A 27,033-nucleotide genomic window follows, 5' to 3' on the forward strand; every position below is an offset into this window, starting at 1 on the left:
TGCATGTTCCTCTCCAGTACTAGAGCGATGGAATTCTCACTACTACCTTTCTTACCAACCGAATGCCTTCTTGGGTCCATGCCTTCCGCTCCCCTCTGGATCTTCTCCAAGGTTCCGCTATTTTTCCTATTCCTCCTAAGGTATTCGGTAGTGTTTGTTATGCTCACGATCATCACCCTCATGGAAAGTTTGATTCTCGTGGTCTCTGATGCATTTTTTTAGGGTATGCTCCTACTCATAAAGGCTATCAGTGTTTTCATCGTCCTACTCGGCGTTAGTTTGTGACTATGAATGTTGTCTTTCATGAATCTGTGCCATAATATACTGCGACACCTCTTCAGGGAGTCTCCTTCCATTTTGGAAGATGTGCCGCCGTCTCTTGAAATTGCTATCCCTGCTAGTATCTCGTTTTAGGGGGAGAGCGACACTCCTACTTCTCCTACTTTGCCTCGGCCGGAGATACGTGTGTATAGTCGCAGAGAGCAAACTCAGACCACTACACATCCAACATCTACACTACCATGCCAGTTGTCTTCCCTCGAGCCTGATCTTGTCCCCTTAGACCCTGGTAATTTTCCTTCTTCTGTTGATCAGTCTCTTGAGTTGCCTATTGATGTTCGTAAAGGCATTAGGTCTTGTACTTTATATCATATTGCTAAAATTGTTTCTTATGACTCACTTTCTCCTTCCTATTATAGTTTTGTGTCTGTCCATTCACCATACCTGGCAAGAAGCGAGTGCTTACTCCCAATGGCAGGTACCTATGGTTGAAGAGATGCAGGCTCTAAAGAACGACACATGGGATTTGGTGTGTCTTCCCTCATAAAAGAAGAAAGTTGGGTGCAAGTGGGTCTTCACAGTAAAACTGAAGGCTGGTGGTATAGTGGATCGGTACAAGGCCAGACTTGTTGCCAAAGGCTACACACAGACTTATAAGATTGACTACCAAGAGACTTTTGCTCCAGTTGCTAAGATGAAAACAATTTGTGTTATTTTAGCTTGTGTCGCCAACTTAGATTGGGATCGCCAATAGTTAGATGTGAAGAATGCCTTCCTTCATAGGGAACTTGAGGAGGAAGTGTATATGAACATTCCTCCAAGGATTAAAGTATCGGTATCGATCGCCATATTGGTATCGTTCGTCGTATAGGTCAGCCAAAATTAAGATACATATCGGAGGGTATCGTATTGAAGATACGCTAAAGATAAACACATAAATGGATAGAAAACACTTTTTTATATACTTTTGCATAAAACTTTTGTTAAAAAAACTATTGATAATATGTATTATGCATAAACACTAAATTGAGGGTATTGCACTAAGAATTCAAGGTTTGAAGTTATCCAATAAATGTAAAATCATTGTTCCTAACCTTAATTTCTACTTTAGTTAGAGATAAATCTGACTGACAGCAACTTTGGAACAAAAACCCCTCAAAAAATCGTGTTTTTTCTGAAAAATTACCCAACTTGGCCATTATATGACCATAGCGCACTGTATCGGTATGTAACGTACCGTATCGGTCGATACATACCGATGTGCACCAATACATACTGAAACGTACATTTCACTCGATTTTATTTTTTCCATAGAGCTTCAGTGTGTATCAGTGTGTATCAGTATGTATCGGTGCGTATCGATATGTATCGTAGGATATATATCGATATGAAAGGGTTTTAAAAATTCCATATATCGTATCGGTGTATCGTATCGGTAAGGGCCAATACAGATACGTATCGACTGATACGGTATGATATACCGATACTCAAAACCATGCATTCCTCCTGGGTTCACTTGCTCCAAAACCCAATGGAAGGTATGCAAGTTGAAGCATGTTGTATAGGCTGAAACAATCCCCTCGTGCTTGGTTCGGACGTTTCTATAAGGTTATGGTCGCTACAGGTTACTCTCAAAGCAATACCGACCACACTCTGTTCATCAAGAGATCTGGCAGGAAGATTGCTATCCTAATAGTCTATGTAGATGATATTGTTGTTACTGGTGATGATTTGGCAGAAATCTCTCGCCTCAAGAGATATTTGAGTGAGGAATTTGAGATCAAAGATCTAGGACAACTTCGTTACTTGTTTAGCATTGAAGTTGCTAGGCCTTCTCGTGGGATCTACTTGTCTCAGCGAAAGTATATGCTTGATCCTCTCTGAGATAAGCATGTTGGGGTGTAAGCCGACAGACACTCCTATTGAAGCTAATGATCACCTGAGTAACAAAGAAGGTGATCCTGTGGATAAGGAGAGATCAAAGATTATTGGGGCAGTTGATCTCTCTCTCATACAAGCCCTGACATAGCATTTTCCGTCAGCCTGGTTAGTCAGTACATGCATAATCCTGACTCACATGGAAGTTGTGTTGCGTATTCTCGATACTTGAAATCTGCCCCAATGGCATCCTTTTTCTCCTCATGATCACCTTAGGGTGGAGGCCTTCACAAATGCTAATTGGGCAGGTTCCCCTGATGATCGTAGGTCTACTACTGATTATTCCACCTTTGTTGGTGGTAAACCTTGTTATGTGGTGAAGCAAGAAGCAAGCCATGGTTGCCCATTCAAGTGCCAAAGGAGAGTTCCGTGCTATGGCACATGGCTTTTGTGAACTCCAATGGCTTCATAGTCTTCTCAATGATTTGATTGTTCCTGCTACCTTCCTATGATGCTCTTTTGTGATAACAAATCTACCATTAGCATTACTCACAACCCTGTCCAACATGATCGAACCAAACATGTGGAGATCGATCGACACTTCATCAAAGAGAAGCTGGATATGGTCCTTATCACGGTGCCTTTTGTTCCCAGTAGTGAACTAACTGATGTATTTACTAAAGGTCTTAGTAAGATGTTTTATCCTATTATCTACAAGTTGAGCATATCTGATATCTATACACCAACTTGAGGGAAAGTGTTGTAATAATGGGTTTTATGGGTTTTAGAGAAATTGTCAGTTATCAAACACACCCTAAGGGGTTTAATGGTCTTTGTAATTCTCTAGAACCTTCTCTCCATTGTTCTAAATGAAGAGGACTAATGTCATATTAAACACAAGTCATTACCCCATCCAAAAGAAACTTACTAGGTACTAAAATTAGAAACTAATTAAACTAAAATTAGAGACTATCAAAGCAGGCCATTGGCCTTAGTACTAGGCCAGGTCGACTCCTCTTATTGGATCAGCTTGTTCTCCGGAGGGATTAACTCAAGGATTAAAGTATCGGTATCGGTCGCCGTATCGGTTGGCCAAAATTAAGATACATATCGGAGGGTATTATATTGTATCGGAGATACACTAAGATACGCTAAAGATACTCATATAAATGGATAGGAAACACTTTTTTATACACTTTTGCATAAAAAAAATAGTTAAAAAAAGTTAAAAAAAGTTATATATAACACGTATTATGCATAAACAGTAAATTGAGAGTATCGCACTAAGAATCCAAGGTTTGTAGTTGTCCCATAAATGTAAAATCCTTGTTCCCAACCTTGATTTCCACTTTAGTTAGAAAGAAAAATGGTTGGCAACAACTTTGGAACAAAAATACCTCAAAAAATTATGTTTTTCTAAAAAATTACCCATTTTGCCATTTTATGACCGTATCGGTACGTATTGGTATGTATCGATACCGATACGTTCACTTCGATTTTGAATTTTCCATAGAGTAACGGTGTGTATTGTAAGATACGTATCGATACAAAAGGGTTTTAAAATTTCATGTATCGTATCGGTCAATATCAATACATATCGGAGGGTATCGTATCGTATCGTATCGGTCAGTATAAACACAAAAGGGTTTTAAAAATTTCATGACCGTATCGGTACGATACGGACTGATACTTTAAACCATGGATTAACTATCCTCGTAAGGGGTTCAATTGATCCAGATATCAGCCCCATCTGATCTCTGGATTAACTATCCTCGTAAGGGGTTCAATCGATCCAGATATCTGCCCCATCTGACCATTAGATCCTGAGTTATTTGACTTTCTATATTCTTCCATATTGTGTATTACTAGGGTTGCTGTGTTTCTGTCCTGTGGGTATTGTGTTCTTTTAATCTTATCTACCCTAGAATACATCATTCTTAATAGTCAAAAAAAATTTTAATTCGGGTCTACTCACCATTCAGCCTTCCCTGGTTCCATACGGACTACCTCAGCAAAACCAGCAAGTGCCCCTTCTGGGTCAGTTTCAACCAAACCTGGAAAAGAAAAAAACGAGGGGAAATTACCACCTAAGGGTAAACATGTTATATGAAAATACAGAAATTAAGTAGAAGTTTTTTATTCATGTTTCAGATTAGAACTTTTATTCAAAAGCTGGATTAGAGTAAGGATCTCTCAACCCAATTACATATAAGCTAACTTGACATTTTATAAAATTTAATTTCTTACTTCTTCAGTTACCTCAGGTCCTCGCCTGTGATTTGCTGCTGTCATATTATAGGCCTTTTTTCTTAATAGGAATGGCAGCACAGGGAAGGGCAAGGTACCTTACAATATGCCCCAAACTATTGTAATTTGTTTTATCTGGTGAATTTTGTGACCTAGCGGGCACAGGTTTGAGTCAGGAAACAGTCTCTCAATGAAGTGGAGGTAAGGCTGCATACATTATGACCCTCCCCAGAACCCCCAGTGGCAGAAGCATCATGCACTGGGTACACCCTTTTTCTTGTGGTGAATGTTGCAAATATCCAGTAATTATGACATTAAAACTTTCCACAAAGCAATGCTGTCAAAATTCCTAAAAAACGCAATGCCCAGAACCCATAAATCCTAGAGGATCATTTTCATATATCCAAGTGGCATATTGAAAAATGTCCCACAAATATACACAGTTGTGTATAGTGAGAGACAAATACCAAAAACCATCTAACTTATATTTATTCTTTTCCTTCTTCCATTTTTCTTTGCTTCAGATTATGTATAGCAGATGCATAACGCAACAAACAAACAAAAAAAGAGTATAATCCATACATTTCTTGACAAACCAATCACCAAAATCACTGTCCAAGCACACAGCAATGCACTTATCTAACGTAGCCCATACTGGAGCAATTGGTTACCTAGTCAACACATAGGCTACTCCTGGGCACAGCATGACAACTATTTTACCAGGCCTCTCAAATAATAATAAACTATGCAAAAGTTTTTCTAGGCTTACAGGTCTAGAGGGTACTCTGACTGGCACCAAGTTCTGCAACATGGAAGGGTGTTATCGCAATTTTGACAGATGGACACCCATGAAATGTTCTAGACTGGCCACAGGTTAAATTACAGATTCAGAAGCACTCATATATCCTCCCATGTATATGCATATTCCTTTATATTTTCATCCATACATTGTAGAAAAGCTTCACATTTTCACCAGATTTTTTTCGAAGCTTTATTTTTTCCCATTAGCTGCCTTTCCAACTGAAACTTGACATGCGAGCAAGAGACCTTGAAGTATACCTGTTCATATAATTTCAGCTCTATCCAATTTGCCATGCTGCAAATATTTGTTCCTTTGCCCTCTAGACCTGCTAAAGTAGAAAAACTTTTCCTGAACAGATATAACTAGGTGGAGTGGAGGGCCGTTTAGGGAAGAAGGGGAAATCTGAAATAGGTTCTCAGTTGCAGGGATAAAGAGGATCGCATATTCATCACACTCATAGAGAGAAAACCATAGTTTTTAAGGCGGTAAGGCGACGGAGGCGTTTGAGGGTCTTTCAGAGCGCCTTAGCGATAAGGCGGGCATAAAGCGTCGCCTTATCGACTAAAGCGTTCCTATGTAATTTTTTTATAAAACCAATCTATTGGCTCAAATCCTAGTTGAATCCTATTATTCATATGTTAAATAAATATTAAAGGTTCATATTCATACCAATGTAAGATATTCATTAAGAAAACAAATCAATAAAGTGAATAAACTAAGTTCATCTTCATCAATCATCAATCATCAATCATTAATCATCATAACATATTAACATATAATATAAATACATAATTATGAAACAAAATTATAAATATAAAGAAAATAAGACATAAAAAATGCAAGCATTTATTATACTTACCTCTATGATACCAAAATAATTGCCTAAGTCCTAAGGTCATCCACTATATTTCTACTCCCGTCAAAGAAGAATGAAGCTCACCGCTACCGGAGCAAAATGGTCGCTTGGATCAGTGGTTCTTCCTTGTTCCTTGATTCCTTCTCAAAGCCCTTTCTTAAAACCCTTGACAAAATCCAAAACCCTGTTTGTGAATCGTGTTTTTGTTTTGTTTGTTTTAGTTATTTTTGATGGAGTAAAGCTGATCCCATACGTCTCAAGTGTTAATAAAACCATACACCTACCAATAAAAAATCTATATTTGGAATCTTCATCAAGTAATTTTAAAATGTGTTTAAAAAAAAAAAATCCCATAAGACGCCACTTCACATAAGGCGGAGCACTGCCTTACCATCTCTAGACCGCATCAGCGCCTTAAAAACTATGGAGAAAACCCAATAATATGCTACTCAATTATGCGTCCAACTTTGGGAACATAGAATTATATATAAGAAAATAACATGACTCCTAATCCATCTCTGAAACCAAAATAGAATTCAAAATAAATGGCCTATCTTCAATATTCCTACTCAAAAAAATAAATAAATAAATAAAATATAAAAGGGAGAAAGAAAGAAAGAAAAGAAAATAAGGACAAAAATACTAAACCATAGTTGTCACGGCATCAAATCGATCCAAGGCTGTGGAGGGGTGGCTAATCGATTTGGCGATAAATCGCCCGTTATGGCATTGCCATGGTGGTCAAATCGCCCATGTGTCATTTTTATTTTCCCTATTTTCTAAAGTTATTTAATATGCTACAAGCCTACAATATATACCCTATAACATATAAAACCAACATTAAGCAACATCAAATCATCAAAAATCAATATAGCCCTATCAAAATCACCCTGCATTTTACAAAAAATCAACCGCCTAGTGAATCAGGCGTGACCTGGCGTCGATGGCGGTGCCATGGTGACGCCTATCAGCCAATGGCAACCGCCATTTGTTAGTCACGTAAATCGTAGCACTGCCATGAACTTCTTTTTCCGCCAGGACACCAAATCGCCGCCTTGGCGACGCCGTGACAAATATGTATTAAACTACTCTACTTCCAATCCTTATTGGACCACAAGCCCGGGTCGGACCAGTTCCGTCTGGGTTTTGGTTTCCAAAGCCGATCATGCTAGTCCAACTAGTCAAGTGCTACTGCATCAATTCTCCTCCTCCGGAAAGAACTCGACTCTATCCGAGTTTGGAAAAGGACCAAGGAGTGATGTAGAAGTGCTCCAGTAGGTTGAACCGAACCCATTCAAGAGCCAGGGCCAAAAAACAGATTCAAGTTTGCTACACATGGCCCCACCTTGGACAGCCACACAAGAAGCCAGAGGGAATGTCAAATCGAGACTTCAGTTTTGTTTATACCTTTTTTTTTATTTTGGAGAGCGAAGTTACACCTCTTATTTATTATTTCCAAAGTTGGTGGATTAGATTAGGACTCTTTTTGTTATATTCTTAATTTATTGGATTTGATTAGGGATCTTTTTTTTAGTAAATTAGAATAGGACTCTTATTTTATTGGTTTCCTATTTTGTTGGGTATGACTAGGATTTCTTTTTCTTTTAGTTTATATTAGTTTGTAAGGCCTACGGCCAAGGGATGGTTAATGAATGCGAGAACCCCCCCTTCTTCCCTGCGATCTCTCCTTTTCCTCCCTCATCACTTCTCGAATCCCCTTGTCTGACCCTCTTACCCCTTCTTTTCTCTTGCTGGTAGCAGCTCTGTTTCTGGGTACTTGCATTGGCACCGGAAAGAAAACCTTTTAATAATGAATACCATGCATTTCCTGAGATATGATCAGCATCATTCATATTTTCTATTTCACTTTCTTCATCACCCCTCTTCTAACATATTTTAACATATTGTATTCAAATATATATATATGGGTGAGTGGTAGCAGTCTCTCTCACATTCTTCCCTTCAGGGACTGGAGTTACAGATGGTAGTGCCGGAAATGCTCGGAAGTTCTCGTGTAGAATAGGCCACAAGCTTTAACAAGATCTCTAATCCATACACCATTAATGTGCTTTACTGAGATCTCTCCCACCTCTTGAAACCCATCCATCAACAGCAAACAGAGACGTGAACAAGGCGCAAGCTGCCCACCACATCTCCAGCCGCCTATTGCAATGACGGAACCTGCAAGAACAGAGACAATAATCCTAAGATGATTGGTCCCATTTCTTTGTTCTCATAATCATAGCAGGGATTGGGACGTTCCAAGTCTATTCCGAAGCTTCAGCCTTCGAGTAACATCCATTTTTTCTTCTTTGCTGTTTTGTAGAGGAAGTCGACAGAAACACCCACCAAATGAGTTAAATAAAGAACGTGAAAAACGGCAGAAATGATGCAACTTTGTGATGCTCACATTGAATGTGCAGCCAAAGGGGGAGACAGATTGGCAGAACCAAACCATAGACTCTGGTGATTCTTGCCCAGAAAATTCCTTGTATCCATCTCTCTTATAACTTACCCGAGAATTCGAGTCCCCAAAGCAACAAGGGAGGAGACGTAGTAAGTGGTTGAGAACATGACAAGAACCGAATGTCTTCAGCAGTCCCTGCCTTTCTTTTTTCTGCTCAAGGATAAATCTCTAAACCTAGCTGATGTAGATCAAACCTGCACAAGGAGGGGGCCTGCTGGTTCCTTTGAAGCAGGTACAATGTTAAACCAGCCAGCTTCCACCTTGGCCCCATCTAACCAGCACAAAAGGTGAGCTGGAAAATACTGTTCACCCCTGCACTTTTGTCCTCAAAAGCAGCTTCTAGGAGTTCCTCAGCTGTTCCTTAATGTTGAAAAATTGAAACTTCAAAGGAGTCCAACAGCCATCGAATTGGCCAAGTATAGTAGGATTTATTTTAATTGTTTTAATTGAGTCCTACTCCAACAAGGAATTTTCTCAATTGCTTTATTTGAGTCCTACTCCATGTTGGAGTCTTTGGTTTAATTTTGGAAAGTCTTATTTAGAGTTAGACTGTGTTTTTAAGTAATTTTTGTTGGCCAAAGTCATTAATTAGTTAGTAGCTTAAGTCCTAAGCTAAGTAGGATTTCTATTATTTTTGTCCTAAGTCAAGTAGGTTTCCTATTTTAAGTTGGAGTCATAAACCTCTATAAGAATGCATTGATGTAACTTTGAGACAGAAGTTGAATAGATGAAAATTGAGTGTTAACTCTTGGCTGAGAGAGCTGTTATTTGAGAGGGTGAGATGCCTACAATTTTGAGAGGGTGTGATGCCTAAAATAGAGGGGTAAGATACCCAACCCAACCACTTCTTCCCCCCTTCTAACCTTCCAGTTGATATTCTTTCATCCTTTTGTTTTTCTATTATTCTGATTTGTGAGAGAGTATATTTAAAGATCATCTTGAAGACCAGCAACCATCTGAGATCAAGATCAGCCCAAATCAGCCAATCGACCTCTGCCAAAATTAAGGTTTTGGCTTTTGGGTCCTAATCGACTTCCCCAAGAACTCTCGACCTAGAAGCCACTTTTTGGAGCCCTTTTAGGGGACACTAAGGGAGGAACTCGACCAGGTCTGGGTTAATCTGTGAGTTATTCAAAATCTCCAGATTTGACCTAGTTTTGGCCTAATTATGTCCAGCCATATATCTTCCCAACCTGAAGGGATCTTGAGCCACTGTTTGGCATGGTTCAAGGTTTCCACCGATAGCGTCGAAATTTCCCACATTTCCACGATATCCTAGGACTCCGATACCAAATACCATGTGACTTTTGAAAGTCACTGGTTTTGACCAGTATCGACCAAAATGCCCACATTTCGACCAAAATGTGAGAATTCTCCTAGAAATGAGAAAATTTTCAAGTGAACCAATGGGTAAACCCTTATAAAACCTTCTTAAATGGAAAACCAAGCCTTCTTATTTAAAATTTCCAACCCTCTCCCCCTATTTCTTCTCTATGGAGTTGGAAACTTGGGAAAACACTCAAGATTTTGCCATGTGCCATCAAATCTTCATTCTAAACTTGGATCTTGCACATTCATAGCAAATCTACCTAAGGAAGGAGCTTGGACCAAAAAGGTAGATCCCATCTTCCCCAAACGTTGTGTGCCATCCTTCGAGAGCACTGGTTCCTTTGGACATGGTGGTGGGTATGGACAGTATGATGGATCTTCTACTTCATTTGGGAAGGAGGATATTTGAGGGGGTGGGTCATCTTTTGTTGACAATATTTTTGTGTATCCACCCTAACCTTGTATGCCACATCCACATCTTATCACTATGGCTGAGCCATTCCCTAGGCTGGGATACCAAGCTGATGTTGATGATGCATCTTATAGATGGGCAATGACGAACTACCAAAACAATTGGGCCCAAAACATGTCATAGGACTTATATGTGGTGCATTCAGAGGAGCGGCTACGACATCTGCAGTGGTACGCAGCTTGTGGACTAGAACCGCCAAGACACTCTACTTGAAATTGGCTGTTGAGTGTTAAGTGTTGACTGTTGACAGTTGAGACTTGAGACTTGAGAGATTACTCACAATTATGTAATATTATTATTTATTTTGGATCCTTTACATTATGTATCATTTGTTTTAAACTTTTAATGATGTATTTCACATTTTTAGTTAGTAATTTATATATATATACTTACGTAGTATAGTTTCAGTCAAAACTCGACATATATTAGCAAACTTTGGTCAACACCACATGATGGAGAACCCTTAGGGAAGGGAGGGGAAATCAGAGTAGAGAGGGGGAAAAGGAGAATCACACTCACACATTCATTCAATAATCAAATTGCTCTCTAAATCTTCAATCGATTACAACTAATATATAGGAAAATAGGAACATGAAATTAGAATCTTAACTGGAATGGAAACTAACCTAAACTAGGAAGCAACTATAACAAGGAAACCAAAGCAAGGAAATAAATCCTACTCCTACGTTCAAGTCTGGAAAATAAAAGCATGAAATAAAATACTAAGTAAACTACTAATTTTATTTCCAACCCTTGTTGGACCAAAACCCTGGGCTGGACCGGTTCTTCTTGGCTCTTGGCTCCCAAAGCCGGCCATGCTGGTCCAACCAAGAAAGGGCATCCGTATCTGCATCACCACAAGTATGACTTTAGGTGTTTTTCCATGAAACTAATTATGTGAATGGGTTAGAAATTTCTAAAATAGGACGTCCACAAAAAATAGGCAAAAAAAACACATTTTGGGGTCGAAACCAAAGTTTCCACCAAACAGGGAAATTTCCCAGATTTCGAAATTTCGGTCTTCCCACTGGTCAAAACCAGTTCGAAACCCGATATTTTGAACCTTGTTGTTTGGGGGTTCTCTTAAGCATCATCAGCCCTACACTCAACCTGAATTTGAGCTCCATCAGAGCTCCACCAACCGCAAGTAAGGGTGTCAATCGGTTCGGTTCGTTTCGGTTCAGTTCCCAATGATGGTAAGGTGTAACTGAACCGAGAACCGACTCGGTTCCATATTTAGATACTCAAGCCAATTCAATTCGGCTCGGTTCGATTTCGATTCTGATATGCAATTTTAATTCCATTTTGCACTTTGGTTTTAATTCGGTTATGAAAACGGTTCCACTTTTGAACCATGACTGTGATGGACCAAAGGCCATAATGGGGTCAAGTTATGAGCCTTATGACCATTGCAAACTCCAAAATTTCCTTAGCATGTAAATATGTGATGATAAATTGCAGAAAACACATACCACCTAAAAAAAAAAAAAGAGCTTGCAAAAAACACTCTTGAATTTTCAAAATTGAATATTGAAAAAATCCCATTTAAGTCTTAATGATACTACTATACTAGGGTTTTTTCCTTTTTTTGGTTTTAAGACAATTCGGTTCGGTTTTGGTCCGAACCGACAATTCTTACACCTGAAACCGAAATCGAACCGAATTGAGGAGCATACTCACATACTCAAACCGAATTAATTCGGTTTGGTTTGGCTCGGTTAATTCGGCTCAATATCGGTTTTGGTATTCGGTTTCAATTCCCAATTGACACCCTTAACCGTAGGCTTCCCTAGTTCTTCGCTAATTTGGGGTTTGGTTCCAAGTCTGGTTTTCAGATTTCTTTGTTATTTGGCTTGGTTTTATTGGAGCTTTGGAAAACATCATTGGGGGTTATTGATCTCTCAATTACTCTTACATTATTAGCACAAACCTAGCAGATGATTCTTGATGAGCAACAATCGGGATGGAGTTTCGCAAGGATGAGTTGGGATGTCTTCTGGAGACAATGACCTGTTATCACTGTCACAGTTAATATTTGGTTAAAACGAGGGAAGCATTTGACAATTCAGGTTCAACGTGGTTTAACCGACGGCTATTCATTGAAACGTCCTACCAAATGAATTGACCCATACATACTAGATACTACGACATTTTAGCCTATACATTATTATATTATATCATATCATACTACTTTTAAAAGTACCTACTCCATTTTTGGTATACTTTTTCAGGGGACAAGATTACTCTTCTACCTTGTACTGTACTTCTAGTTATGTACCTTTTTTTTGTCCCAGATACTACGACATTTTAGCCTATACATTATTATATCATATCATACTACTTTTAAAAGTACCTACTCCATTTTTGGTATACTTTTTCAGGGGACAAGATTACTCTTCTACCTTGTACTCTACTTCTAGTTATGTACCTTTTTTTGCCCCAGATGAGTCACTCTCTCTCTCTCTCTCTCTCTCTCTCTCATCGGCTCCCCACACAATGACAGCTACCTCATTCGTGAAATTCTGATCATGTTTCTCTATTAAACCATCGCCCCTTAGAGATCCCTGCCGAACGACACTACCAGTACCCTTACTGCAACCATCTCCAGCGATTGCATCTGCGAAGATCGCTATCTCTACACAACCCAATCACCACCACTGCAGCCGCACTGCTCTCTCCGTATCTCTCCACCATCTTTGCAACCTTAAGTTCTGCTAGGGTTCCTTCTATTTTAATGCCTCGACTAGAGTTTCTACTTTGGGTCCATTTGAACAACCATGAAGGTGTATGATTCTAAATTTCCATTCAACAATGTGGAAGATGGGGCTTCAATTAGACAGAAGTTGCCGATTTTTCAAGATTTAAATAATCTCAAGATATGCAAACTTCACAGCCTATGCAAGTTTTTCACGGATCTAATCGACTATAGCCTTCAAGGGGTCTCTATGGATTGAAATCCCTTCATCAAGAATTTTGAATCACATCCTCTTCAGGTATAGGCTGAAACCCTCACTACAAGGAGATTCTGGCTCGCATTATCTTCAACTACATTTTTAGTCACAGCCTCTTAATGGACAATCTTATTCGCACCCACTTCAAGGAGAATCCACTGTTAGTTAAAACGTGTTTTAAACGCATTAAAACGCGGTTGCCGTTTATAACCGTTTAAAACGCGTTTTTCCATATGTCTCTATGCAATGCGGGAAAAAAGGGAACGGCCAAAAAAACCGCTTAAAACACGTTTTAATGCGTTTAAAACACGTATGCGTATTCTAAGGGTAAAATTGGAAATTTATCATATTCATTAGAGAAAAAAAAAACAAAACAAAACAAAACAAAACAAAACCCATTCGATAGGGTTTATTTTTTCCCCAATCCTCTTATTCCTTTTATCCCTTCTTCTCCGTTGGTTAATCAAAGAAATCAAAGATTTAGATTTCAGACTCCATTCCTCCTAACCCTTCTTCTCCGTCGGTCCTCAGAATCAGAGAAGAGAAGAAGAAGAGGCAACTCACAAGTCACAACTCGCAACTCACAAGTCGCAGACTCGCAACTCGCAAGACGCAAGTCGATCGAAGAATACAAAGAAGACGGCAGCAGTAGCAGTAGCAGTAGCAAGCCATCGACAGCAGCCGATCTAAGGTAGCCCTCTTCTTCTACCTCTTCCTCACCGTATTGTAGCAGGTTAGAAATCAGACAATAGCAGTTGCAGGCCGTCGACAACAGTCTCAGAGAAGCAGTCGACAGCGGCCGACGGTGCAGCAAAAAAAGGTTAGAAATCAATTTCATATTTCAGAATAGCTCTTGCCAATCTCCAATCACCATCTGATATTCTCTATTATGTTTTAGCAGTGGGATTAGAGATCTTCCAGTAACTAAGAGTCTTTTCTTCTGAAAGTAGGAGACATCCAATGTTGGGTCGGTTACGGCGCAGGCTAAGGTCATCCAATATTGGTCTTATGTTCAGAAATTTTCTTGGTCTTCCCTTTTGGTATCCAGAGGATGGACATTCCTTTCTATTTACTAGTAGTTCAATATTTTTGGTGAGACTTATTTTCTTTCAAAACCATTCCTTTTGTCAATATTATCTAGCATCTCTTACCTCAAACAGTGAGTTGTGTTATACATCTTAATATGTTTCATAATGACATCCCTATACTTTATTTCTTCTTCTTCTTCTTCTTCTTCTTCTTTGTGTTGACTTTCTTTGAAGAACCTGCTAATTGGGGCTCAATCTGTCAATCACTTCAGTAACTACCTGAAGAACCTCCTATTTGTGTGTTAAGAGTTTAGTCGATGTAGTATCGTGGATAGACAGATTGGCGGGTAGGTAGATAAGTATTTGGAGTTGTCCTGTATTTCATTTTCTGTCTTACTGGTTCTTCTGTTTATTTCTAGTTGTGGTAGAAGTTTGAAATTGGACTAAATATTTCGTGTCATGTAGGCAATTGCTGCATTGAAGAAGGGTGCGCATCTTCTGAAATTTGGTCAGAGAGGAAAGCCAAAATTCTGCCCTTTCAGGCAATCTGTGGTACAGTTATTACAATTCTTTCTGTAGATGATAAATCTGACAATAGTGTGTCTAAAAGTATGATATTGGACTTCTCCACCACGGAATTCTTAGACCATTTACCATGGCTTTTATGCACCTGGATACATTTGTTTCAGGTAGTGTCGTTGAGGGTGATCTTGTTCATGGCCATTTTTAGGTTTAAGGTTGACCAGAATTAGAGCAAGCACACAGGGCTGCAAAATGGCCTGTCTTTCCATTGTGATACATGATAATCCATTCATTCATTTTTTTTTTCTCATGTACCACCAGCTTATGTACTGTCCTTCTAACACACCTCCAAAGATGTAGGTATACAAGTAATAATCACTCAAATTACATGAGTATACTGCCCTTTTTTTAGTTTCGCTTTTTTGAAAACTACATGTTTAATACTTGTACCGTTCGTTTTCGTCCGTTTGACGTTCCCTTTTTTTTTAACTTTTTTTTTACCATACCGTTCATCGTTTTTATCTGTTTAAAACCCGTTTTGTACGTCTCTGTTTTTTTCCGTTCCCATTTTAACTAACAGTGGGAGAGTCTAGTGATGGAGTTCGATGACGTTCTTCCCATTGAGGAGGGGATTTAGGGTATTATGAGAAAAAATTGAGAAGAAGAATATAACGGATACACAATTCAAACCTGCTGAAGCCTGGCATTGCTTTCCAAATTGGGATGAACCTACTTGCAAGGTTTGTAGATTGTTTCTCAATCCTTGTTTAAGCAAGGCTGCGTGGTTTCTTTTCCTTTTTTCTTTTTTTTTTTCTTCTTTTCTTTTTTTTTTTTTTTTTTTTTTGGAAGTGTGTTTAACTTGCTCTGGATTGTTTTTATTTATCATATAGATTAGTCTTGACTTCATTTTATGATTTAACTGTGACAAAAATTAAGGGGAAGGAAGGGTAGAAGCAAAAAAATTATTTTTTCTGAAATATTTTGAGTAACAAGGATGACTTCAGTAATTTAATTGCTCTTTTTTATATCTACATTTTACTCTCTAATCAACATGGATTTGTTAAATCTAAAAGAAAAGGTTTTGTTAGATAGACCGAGTTTTGACACAACCTTCAAGTTTAAGGAGAAATTGGTCTAACCAATTTGCAAAGGGAAGGCCAAAAAGGTTGTATCTGACTACACATAGAACGTTTGATGATAATGATATGCATGATATAAATGTAATTTTGTAGATTTCAAATCTTCCTGGCAAAGTGTTCACAAGATGAGATCCTGGTGTTGGAGTTCGATGACATTGTTCTTGTTGGGGAGTAGATTTGGTAAATGAATTCGATGGAACCATTATGGACTATATGACAGGACTAAAGTAGGTGTTGAGTGCTAATTGAGGGGTTTGTAGACACTAAATTTTGTCCCCCCTCGGCAATGATGAATTACGGGTAATGAGGAGACATATATTCTCTCTTCTAGAATGAAGTTGAATTTTCGGCACAAGTCCAGCTTATCCCAGAACTTGTGATCGATCTAACCCGATATTTTTAAATGATGCAGGGTGACCGAAAGTGGTCATTAATACCTTTTGCTAGAATACAACAATTGAGCCTAGCATGTGCTCAATTCCTGTATCATTGGAAAGTACTCGGAAATACGGTCCCATTGATATCTTGTATGAAAAAAAATGGATGACCAGATGTGCCATAATGACTACTTAAACTTTGAACCAAGTTAAACCAACTCAAACCAAACCAGACCAAACCCTGAAACTTCTTATTCCCTTCTCTTCCAATAATGGATTGGAGAAAGGCTGATTTGAGAGAATTGTATGCATGCAAGGTCTCTGCCAGCCAACATTGTAGCCCACGATCCGTCCCCAGATTCGATTCATGTATTTACTAATACTTCTGCTACCCTTGCTCGGGAGTTCCCGACCAACCCCTGAACCAGACCAACCCCTGAACCAGACCAACCCCTGAACCAAACCAAACCCTGAACCAGACCAACCCCTGAACCAAACCAAACCCTGAACCAAACCAAACCAAACCCTGAACTAGACCCAACCCTAAACCAGACCAACCCCTAAACTAAACCCTGAACCAGACCCGACCTTGAACCAAACCAAACCAAACCCAACCCTAAACCAGACCAAAACCCTAATCTAAAACCCAAAACCCTAAACCAAACCCTAAACCCAAGCCAAAACCCCAGCCAAAACCAAACCCTAAACCCAAACCAAAACCCTAACCCTAAACCTAAATTAAAACCCTAATCTAAACCAAACTCTAAAACCCAAACCTAAACCAAACCCTAAACCCAAACAAAAACCCTAATCTAACCCTAAACTCGAACCAAACCAAACCCTAATCTAAAACCCAAAACCCTAAACCAAACCCTAATCTAAAACCAAACCCTAAACCAAAACTCTAAACCCTGACCTAAACCCTAGCCAAAACCTAATCCAAACCAAACCCCAAACCCTAATCTAAGCCAAACCCTAAACCCAAACCCAAAACTAAACCAAACCTTAAACTTAAACCAAACACTAAACTTAAAACCAAACCTTAAATTTTAAACAAACCCCAAACTTAAACCAAACCAGACCAACCCCTATCCAAAACTTACCGACATACCCACGGCTATTACTGCAATAAGACTTCCACCAGGGCCTACTGCCGCCCAGGCTAGGGGGTAGCCGCCCAGTTTACGAGAGTGGCTAGAGACGTAGCAGGGTGCCACGGATTATTTCCAAGGAGAGGGTGACAAGTATCCCTTTCAGTACAACAAGGTGACACAAGGGGGGATCCGTGTAAGACATTACACGGATTGTGTAAGGTACACATCCGTGTGAGGCTTTACACGGATTGTGTAAGGGCCTTACACGGATTTGGCCCCCTTACACGCCCTTAGTCAGTTTTACACCCCTACCCCTCCTCCTCTAGTCAGTTTTACACCCCTACCCCTCCTCCTCTCCTATAAATAGTGACCCCTAGGTCACTGTAAAACCCCGGCAGAAAAAAAAAGAAAAGAATCCTGGAAGATTGTCCCAGAGGTCCAAAAAAAAGAGAGAAAGAGAGAGAGAAGAAAAGAGTCTGTAAGAACCCTGAGCCTAGCTTACTAAGTTGACTTAAGTTGATCGAGTCCTGCCTCATTTCCGTAAGAACCCTGAGCCTAGCTTACTAAGTTGACTTAAGTTGATCGAGTCCTGCCTCATTTCCGGAAGCCCAGGTCGTCCATATCAGGTTAGTACTGAACCTTTGTTCAAGCTCTTTTTATTTAAATTCAACACCTTTATTACGACGCAGAAGCTCTGCCCAAATTTTCAGAGTTGATTCCAACCTTAAAAATATGGCGCGAAAGCTCTGCCCAAATTTCAAGAGTTGATTCCGACCCTAAGAATATGGCGTGGAAGCTCTGTCCAACTTTCCGGGGGCTGATTCCAACCCTAGGAATACGGCGCGGAAGCCCTGCCCAAATTTTCGGAGTTGATTCCAACCCTAGAAATACGGTGCAGAAGCTCTGCCCAAATTCCCAAAAGCTTATTCTGACCCTAAGAATAAGGCGCAGAAGCCCTGTCCAAATTTCCGGAGCTGATTCCAACCCTAGGAATACGGCACAGAAGTCCTGCCCAAATTTCCTGAGCTGATTCCGGCCCTAGGAATTCAGCACGGAAACCCTGCCTAAATTTCCAGAGCTGATTCCAACCCTAGGAATATAGTGTGGAAGCCCTGCACAAATTCTCGAAAACCAGAACCCATGTTCTTACCCTAGCATAGAAACCCTGTCAACTTTTCTTACCCCAGTGCCGGAAGTATTTAATTTCTCCAAGAAATAGAGAAGAAAATTAAATCGTTGCCCCTGAGTCGAGGAGAATTATTTGAAATTTCACCATTTTCATCTGTCATTATCATGCAGATATTACATCGTAATTCTATTTGCATGTATAATACATACCTCATCTCCGCGTGTATTATTTTATGTCTACTGCATAAAATGATGGTTTATTGTTAACATTTCATGTATTAATTTTAGCATATGTACATTAAACATAATCTGTTTTATCATTTTATGTGTTATAGCATGTCCCTCACATGAAATAACGATCATAATTGTCATGTCATGGGGTGTTATGCGTGTATACAGATAAGATAATTGCATTTTCCATTATTTCATTTAAAATTTATTATTTCATGTGGAATTCTTTCAAGCAAGTTTGTTGAGATTGACGCTAATCCCGATAAGGAATTAGCGCTAATCTCAGGACCCTATAGGGGCCTTTTGGTCCTATCGGGTCCATACTTGGTTTTTTTAGGGTTGCCTCTTTGTGAGGGACTGTTTTGCAACTGCCCCTTGTGTTTTATGCTTTATATATACAACATATTGACCTGCGATCAGTTCCATTCTGGACTGATCGCAGGCTGTTCTGTTTTGGACTGCTATCGGCTCTTCTTCTCTTCTTCTTCTTCACCTCTTATCTTCTTCTTCTCTTTTCTGGTTTCTGGGTTTGGTTACAAGGTTTCTATATTGCAACATCGTATCAGAGCAGGTCTAAATCACATCGATTGGCTCAGTACAGATCGTTGCTGCTGATTTCGACCTAGTGGTATTGTTTTTTTGGTGTGCAAACACCTCCTTGCTGCATCTATTACCTGGTTTGACCTAGTTATCATGACATAAGTAAAACTATGTCTCTTTTTCATCACTACTTGCTTACTATGTGTACTGGTTGAGGTTGAAACGTCTCCCTCCCTGTTTTTATGGCTGCTGCCCATGTTTCTGCAGTGTGTATTGCTGCTGCCCCTATTATGGACTGAGTAACTATTGATATTAAAGTGCTGCTGTCCGCTGTTTTATCTTCTATCAAGATCTGATTTGTGGGAGATTATTATTTGAGTCTCATGGCTGAGATCAAAACCCCTACTACTACTACTACTACTACTACCTCTTCTACCTCGGACAATGTGAATGTCCAGATTACATCCATCAAACTTAAGGGTAGCTCGAACTATCTTCTTTGGGCTCAATGGGTCAAGGTTTATCTGATGGCAAAGGATAAGCTTGGTTACACCACCTCTGATCCGCCTAAGGAATCTGACTCTAGTTATACTCAGTGGCAGAAAGAGAATGCTTTAATCCTCATATGCTTATGGAACAGTATGGAACCAGATGTCGCTGCTAATGTTATGTTTCATTCTACTGCAAAGGGAGTGTCGAATGACTTTAAGGAGACCTACTCTCAGGAGAAGAACATGACTCATATCTATGATATTTATAAAAAACTGTTTCAGATTCTCCAGTCAGACAAGCCACTTGCAGAATATTATAGTACTTTTAAGGGTATGGTTGAAGAACTCAATGTCTTCCAACCCTTGACCATTGACATTGATAAATTGAAGGCTCAACGTAACGAATTCTTCGTCTCCAAATTCTTGGCTGGTCTGAACAATGACCTGAAGGCAATGAAGGGTCACTTACTTGCAGGGGATACTATGCCTGCTCTGAATGATACCTACTCACGACTGTAACAAATTATCTCTTCCACAAAACCTGATCAGTCTTCCAAAGACAATTCTGCCTTCTATGCTAACCGTGGACGTGGTCGTGGTCGTGGTCGCGGTCGTGGTCGCGGTCGTGGATCGGCTGATCGAGGATCTGGTGGACAACATCCCTCTGACCGTACGGTTCGCCAATGTACTTTTAATGGAAAGCCCAACCATACTATGGAGACTTATTGAGCAAAGCATGGCAAACCAAAGCGGGCAACACAGTTAGCTAATCATGCAGTCTCTGATGATGGTACGGACACAATGGCTCTAGTTAAAACTAAACCAACACCTTCTTCAGGAGATTCAACTACCGGTCTGAGCGATGACATTAACCAGTTGCTCCGACGCTTGCACACTCTTGAGGCATCTGCTAATACTTCTACTGGTGCGTCCACATCCGCTGCTACCCTAGCCCACACAGGTACCTCAGCCCTTCTTACTACTACATCTATCCCCTGGATCCTTGATTCAGGTGCTTCTGCCCATATGACCGGTAAGTCATCACTCTTTAAGGACTTTTCTACTAGTTCCAGTTCCAATTCTAACTCTATGATCCTCGCTAATGGTGCTTCAACACCAGTTCTAGGTCACGGTTCTATCTCACCTACCCCATCCATTAACTTATCCTCTGTCTTACATGTTCCTCAATTTCCATTAAGTCTTCTCTCTATGAGTCAATTAACTAGTTCGTTAAATTGCTTAGTGACATTCTTTCCTTCTTACTGTGTCTTTCAGGATCTTCACACAAGGAAGGCATTTGGTGGAGGGCGTGAAAAGAATGGATTCTATTATCTCAACAACGGCTGTCCTACCTCTTCTGCCACCTTCTGTTTTGTCCGACAAATCTCCCTTCTCTGTTATGTTCCCTGATTTACCGAGTTTTCCTATTCCTCCTCAGGTTTTTGGGTGTGTGTGTTTTGTTCATAATTTGCACATGCAAGTTGATAAGTTATCTCCTATGGCTACTAAATGTATTTTTTTGGGCTATTCTCGTACTCAGAAAGGGTATAAGTGTTATGACCATATTATAAACAGGAGCTTTGTCAGTGCCGATGTGACTTTCTTTGAAGGTACTTCATTCTACTCCCCTCCCATGCCCTCATCTAGTGTAGAGTGGTCTTCTCCATCTCCTCCACCCATACCCTACTTTATACCCTTCCTTGATGCTCCTGGTGCCAGTAACTCCCCTCCCCCACAGGTTTATCAGTGCAGGAAGAAGATTGGACAGCCTAGTGGCGAGGTAATTACTCTGGATGCTTCACTCCTTCCGCTACTGGCTTCCTCTGGTGAAGCTCCTCTTCCTCCGTTTGATGACTTACTGATTGCGCACAGGAAAGGTACTTGTTCTTGCACTCACAAATCTATCGTTGTGTACCCTACCGATAAATTTGTATCTTTATCTCATCTTCCCTTCCTATCCATGGTCTTGCCCTATCTCTTCCACTAACCCTATTCCCCGTACCCATACTGAGGCCCTCCGTGTCCCTGGATGGAAGGCATGTAGAAATGGATGCTCTTTTGAGTCGTGGTACTTGAAGTCTGGTAGATTTACCTCCTGGTAAGGATCTGGTGAAGTGTCGCTAGGTGTACACTGTTAAGTATTATTCTGATGGCTATGTTGAGCGGTTGAAGGCCCGTCTGGTTGCTAAGGGGTGTACTCAGACTTATGGTGTTGATTACTTTGAGACCTTCTCCCCGATTGCTAGGCTGAATTCTGTTCTTCTTATTTCTCCTGCTGTCAACTTTGATTGGCCCTTATTTCAGTTGGACATCAAGAATGCCTTCTTGTAAGGTGATCTACAGGAAGAGGTGTATATGGAGCAACCTCTGGGGTATGTTGCTCAGGGGGAGAGTACAGGTTGTGTGTGTCGCTTACACAAGGCTATATATAAGCTGAAACAGTCTCCTCGGGCATGGTTTGACAAGTTCAGTGCTACCATAGTTACTTGTGGTTTTTCTCAGTGTTATTCTGATCATTCTGTGTTTGTTCGTCGCAGAGACGATAAGCTGGTTGTCTTGGTTGTATAAGTTGATGACATTATTTTGACTGGTAATGATGAGGCAAGAATTTCTCAAGTTAAAGATCATCTCCAACACAATTTTCAAACAAAGGATCTAGGTCAACTTCATTAATTCCTTGGGATTTAGATAATCCACTGCAAAAAAGGGATCAGTCTGTCTCAAAGGAAGTATGTGGTGGATCTTCTATCTGATACTAGGATGCTTGCATCCAGACCTGTTGATATTCCTATGGATCCTCACCAAAAGTTTGGTATGGATGATGGTGAACCCCTCTAAGATGTGCATCAGTACAGGAGCTTGATTGGCAAGTTGATTTACCTCGCTCACTGTGACTCGTCCTGATATTTCCTATGCCGTTGGAGTTCTTATTCAGTTCATGCAGTCTCCTCAGAAAGCACATTGGGATGTTGTTTTTCGTGTTCTTCGCTATCTCAAAGGTGCCCCGGGAAAAGGGTTGATTTACCGTCCTAATCAGCATATGGACCTAGTGGGGTATTCTAATGCTGATTGGGCTAGTTCTGCTAGTGATCGGAGATCTACTACTGGATACTACACATTTGTTGGAGGCACAGCAAGAAGCATACTACTATTGCTCAATCCAGTGCAGAAGCTGAGTACAGAGCCATGGCTCATCCCACTGCTAAGTTGATGTGACTGTGGTCGTTACTCTTGGAGCTGGGGTTTTCAATGACCAAGCCAATGAAAATGTATTGTGACAACCAAGATGCGATTTATATTGCTAGTAATCCGGTCTTCCATGAGAGAACCAAACACATAAAAGTGGACTACCATTTTGTTCGTGATGCTGTTCTGAAGAGGCTGACTGAAACTCCGTTTGTTCCTTCATCGGATCAGTTAGCTGACATGTTCACTAAGTCCTTGTTTGGCCCTACTTTTCGCAATGGTTGTACCAAGCTGCGCATGGGTGATGTGTATGCTCCATCTTGAGAGGATGTGTTGAGATTGACGCGGGATTAGCGCTAATCTCAGGACCCGATAGGGGCCTTTTGGTCCTGTTGGGTCCATACTTGATTGTTTTAGGGTTTCCTCTCTGTGAGGGACTGTTTTGTAATTCCCCCTTGTGTTTTATGCTTTATATATACAACATATTGACCTGCGATCAGTTCCATTCTGGACTGATCGCATGCTGCTCTGTTTTGGAATGCTATCGGCTCTTCTTCTCTTCTACTTCACCTCTAATCTTCTCTTTTCTGGTTTCTGGGTTTGGTTACAAGGTTTTTATATTGCAACAAAGTTTATGTATATATGTTTGCGTTATTTCATGTAATAGGACTTCCGTGCTAGCTTAGACTGTTAAAATTCTCGGGGGAGAATATTCGAAATCCAAGCTTCTGGTATAAAGACAGAAAATTCTGGGCGAGGTGGGTGCCTAACACCTTCCCACACTCATAACTTGACACGGACCCCTATCTCTGGAACAAACCAAAGTATGAAGTCAAATTTAGGGGTTCCTTCCTTTCACAAGAATCCAACCCCCTATTCAAGCTCGATCCCTCGATCGAAATTGGGCTCCATCATAGGGTTCTAGGCCCTGAATCCTAGATGGCGACTCCAAACATCATGCTTTCCCCATCCCCCCCACAGTCGCCTGACCATATTTGGAGACTCAGTTCACCACAGTTGGTGAGACCGAGCGAGGAGAAGGAGGAGATAAGCGGAAAGGTAAGAAAAAGGGTATTTTCACTTCACTTACAGTGGGGACTCTACTGGGGACTGTCAAACTTTCTATAGCAGAAGCTTACAATGAACGTTAGAATTTTCTCCCCCTCATCATCATTATGCAAACATGTTTGTATATTGCTTGCTAACGGCGTCATGTATCGTGTTCGAAGTGAAATCAGTTGACAAGTGTACTCCCTATCGTGCCCGCACCCTCGGGAAGGTCAGTGCACGATATACTAAGTACTCTGAGATCAAATGATGCCTACTTCCTACATAAGAGTGTTCGAAGTGAAATTGGTTGACAAGGATGGTCGTCGATAGTTCGAAACCCTCAGGGTGATAGAACATATCAGGTTATTCTGAGATTAACTAATGACCACTTTCTACACTACACTAGTGCACACACTCACTCACAAATACACCTACCCCTGTGGTTAGCCGACTAAACCCATGTAATGTCATGGGCAATCACCGACGAAGTCACACACCTTGATACAATACCATCTGGTATATCAAAGGAACCACGTACCCATGATTCACTTTCAGTGATAGGTATATTGGTTCTGTAAGGGGTACCTTGTTCTGTCCTATAGCCTTACCCATTGCATCGCATCATATAGGAACTAGACCATTAAACAACTACGGTACGCCACAAACTGACTCAGTAATTGTTTGCGGTTCAAGTTAGAACCCTTCTAGCTTGTTTCATCTAGGGTGAGATTTTTCCTGTATATGTTTAAACCTGATGTGTTCTTTGACAATTGAGAATTGGGAGATGCAACTATATCAGTTTTGGTTCACGCAACCATGCCTGTGGGGTGATTCCCGCTTCACCACATTATATTAGCACGTGTTCCAAATTGATAATGTTCCATAGAACCAATCCCAGAGTCAGGAATAATTAGGTATTTCCATGCTATGGGGAGAAACAAAATACCTATGTGAAATCAGCTGTGAGGTTGTTCTTGCGCGGACCAACTTGTTTGTTTTCCCACACCATAATTTGTATCTAAATTGGACCCTAAAAAAAAATGTGTGAATACCAACTGAAGATTGGGCCAAAGTTAGACACTTATTATTGAGGGGGAGTAATTTTGTGTGTGCATCATAAAAAAAATAAAAAATCAAAAAATCAAAAATCAAAATAATAAAAATAAAAATCTAAAATTTAAATTTCTTGGTTTAGGTCAGGCTCGATTCCGCGTCAAAAAAATTCCCCATTTTCTGTGTGAACCCATCACAATAATCGTTTGGTCCGAGTCAACCTTGAGAAGTCCTTACCAACGATGGAACTTATTGTTCAACTCACTCCACCAAGTTCACCTAGCTGAGCATCGTCTTAACAGTCAGAGATAAAGGATCCGGCTAGTGGAAGTCAACCAGATGCCCAAGAGAAAAGGAGAACGGATATGATGCAGTTGGAAGAGTAGCATCATTTATTCAACCAGTTTACCACTGCCAAGCAGCCTCAGCAACAAATTGAACCTATTTTAACCCCAAGAGAACAGGAATGGACCAAGATGGGGTCCAATGCACCTCGTACCATACCAAGGCTTGTGGTCGAAGATGATGAAGAACAAATAAGACCAGATCTTCCAACTGAACCCCTTGAAACTGAAAGGGAAAGAAAGATGAGGGAACAATTAGAAAGACTTGAAAAGTTGCTGCAGAAGGGGAAGGCCGTAGATGTTCAAGCCACAGAAACTGATGAGATGGTCCTCTTTCCCAAAGCTCGCATTTCAGAGAAATTTAAATGGAACACTTATAAGTTTGATGGCAAAGGTGACTCGAGGGCACACTTGAAGGTCTTCATTAATATTTCCAGATCATGGGGATTTACTGAAGAACAAATGGAGCAAGCATTTTTGCTTACTCTTTCAGGCCCAGGTCTTCATTGGTTAACTCAGTTGGACCCTTCCCAAACTCAGAATTGGTCAACGATTATGAAAGCATTCACCAAGCAGTACTCTTACAACACTGAACTTGACATAACTCAACGAGAGTTAGAAACTATTTGACAGACTCCAGGTGATGGTTTCACGGAGTTTCTCTTAAGATTTCGAGATAAGGCAGGTATGATGACATCTCGACCTACTAAAACAGAACAAGTTGAAATGAACCTGGATAACTTGGCAAATCCTTATTATGATGTGCTATACAGACAGCACATCGAGACGTTCTCAGCATTACTAGCAACAGGAAGAGTTGAAAATCGAATCTTTAGAGAAGCGCAACACCGGAACAATCCACAGGGTTCCTTGGAGCAAAGTAAGAATACCAGGTATAGTAAAGGACGTAATACAGAGGTGAACACTGTAACTACCGCAAGCACCGACTAGCAACCTACGGTGCATGTAGTAACTCTTAAGCCTGCTCCAGTTGTCATTAAGCCAAGTCTTCCAGCTCAAAAAGGTTCAGTACAAATGAGGCAATTCTTAGATTTGGGGATGCCCTTATCTGTGTTATAAGAAATTGAAGAAAGAATGTCTCTTGAGTACGATGCCCACCAGTCTAATCAGCGATCCTCCACCTCCTTGGTACAAAGACAATGAATATTGTTCTTTCCACAATCAAAAGGGTCATCACACCAACCAGTGTATCACCTTGAAGCATGCAGTACAAGATTTGATTGAATCAGGGCAGATTGATCTGGAATTGAAGAGCCATCCAAATGTGACTACCAATCCACTTCCGAATCACGGAACAGTTGGAATGGTACAAAGTGATTCAGATGAGAATGATCCTGCTCAAAGGATTCACCCTCACCAAAAAGAGGGCGTCTTACTGCCCGAACTTACCGAGATTTGCTCAAAGCCAAGCATTCAGAAGCAAAAGAAGAAGGGAACCGGAAGAGAATTGAAGAAATTTGTTCTTGGGAAGATGAAAGTCTCCCACCTTGCAAACTTACACTTCCTCAGATAGGGTCACCTTCATCTCACCCAACATCACATCCTCCA

General features: G+C 40.4%; 1 protein-coding gene across 3 annotated transcripts in view; it reads right to left on the bottom strand.

The window, feature by feature from the left end:
• The window catches only part of LOC122063763 (COP9 signalosome complex subunit 2), a 67,151-nt gene that overhangs the window by 18,553 nt on the left and 21,565 nt on the right, over positions 1 to 27,033 (bottom strand). For 2 of the 3 annotated variants that reach the window (XM_042627467.1, XM_042627466.1), the window contains exon 3: positions 4,133 to 4,211. The exons of the other annotated variant lie outside the window; for it this stretch is intronic. In XM_042627467.1, coding sequence (XP_042483401.1) covers positions 4,133 to 4,211 — 79 coding nt within the window. The remainder of the gene's footprint in view (positions 1 to 4,132; positions 4,212 to 27,033) is intronic. 3 annotated transcript variants of the gene reach the window in all.

This window comes from Macadamia integrifolia, unplaced genomic scaffold (genome assembly GCF_013358625.1).
Source record: "Macadamia integrifolia cultivar HAES 741 unplaced genomic scaffold, SCU_Mint_v3 scaffold1451, whole genome shotgun sequence".
Taxonomy (NCBI): Eukaryota; Viridiplantae; Streptophyta; class Magnoliopsida; order Proteales; family Proteaceae; genus Macadamia; species Macadamia integrifolia.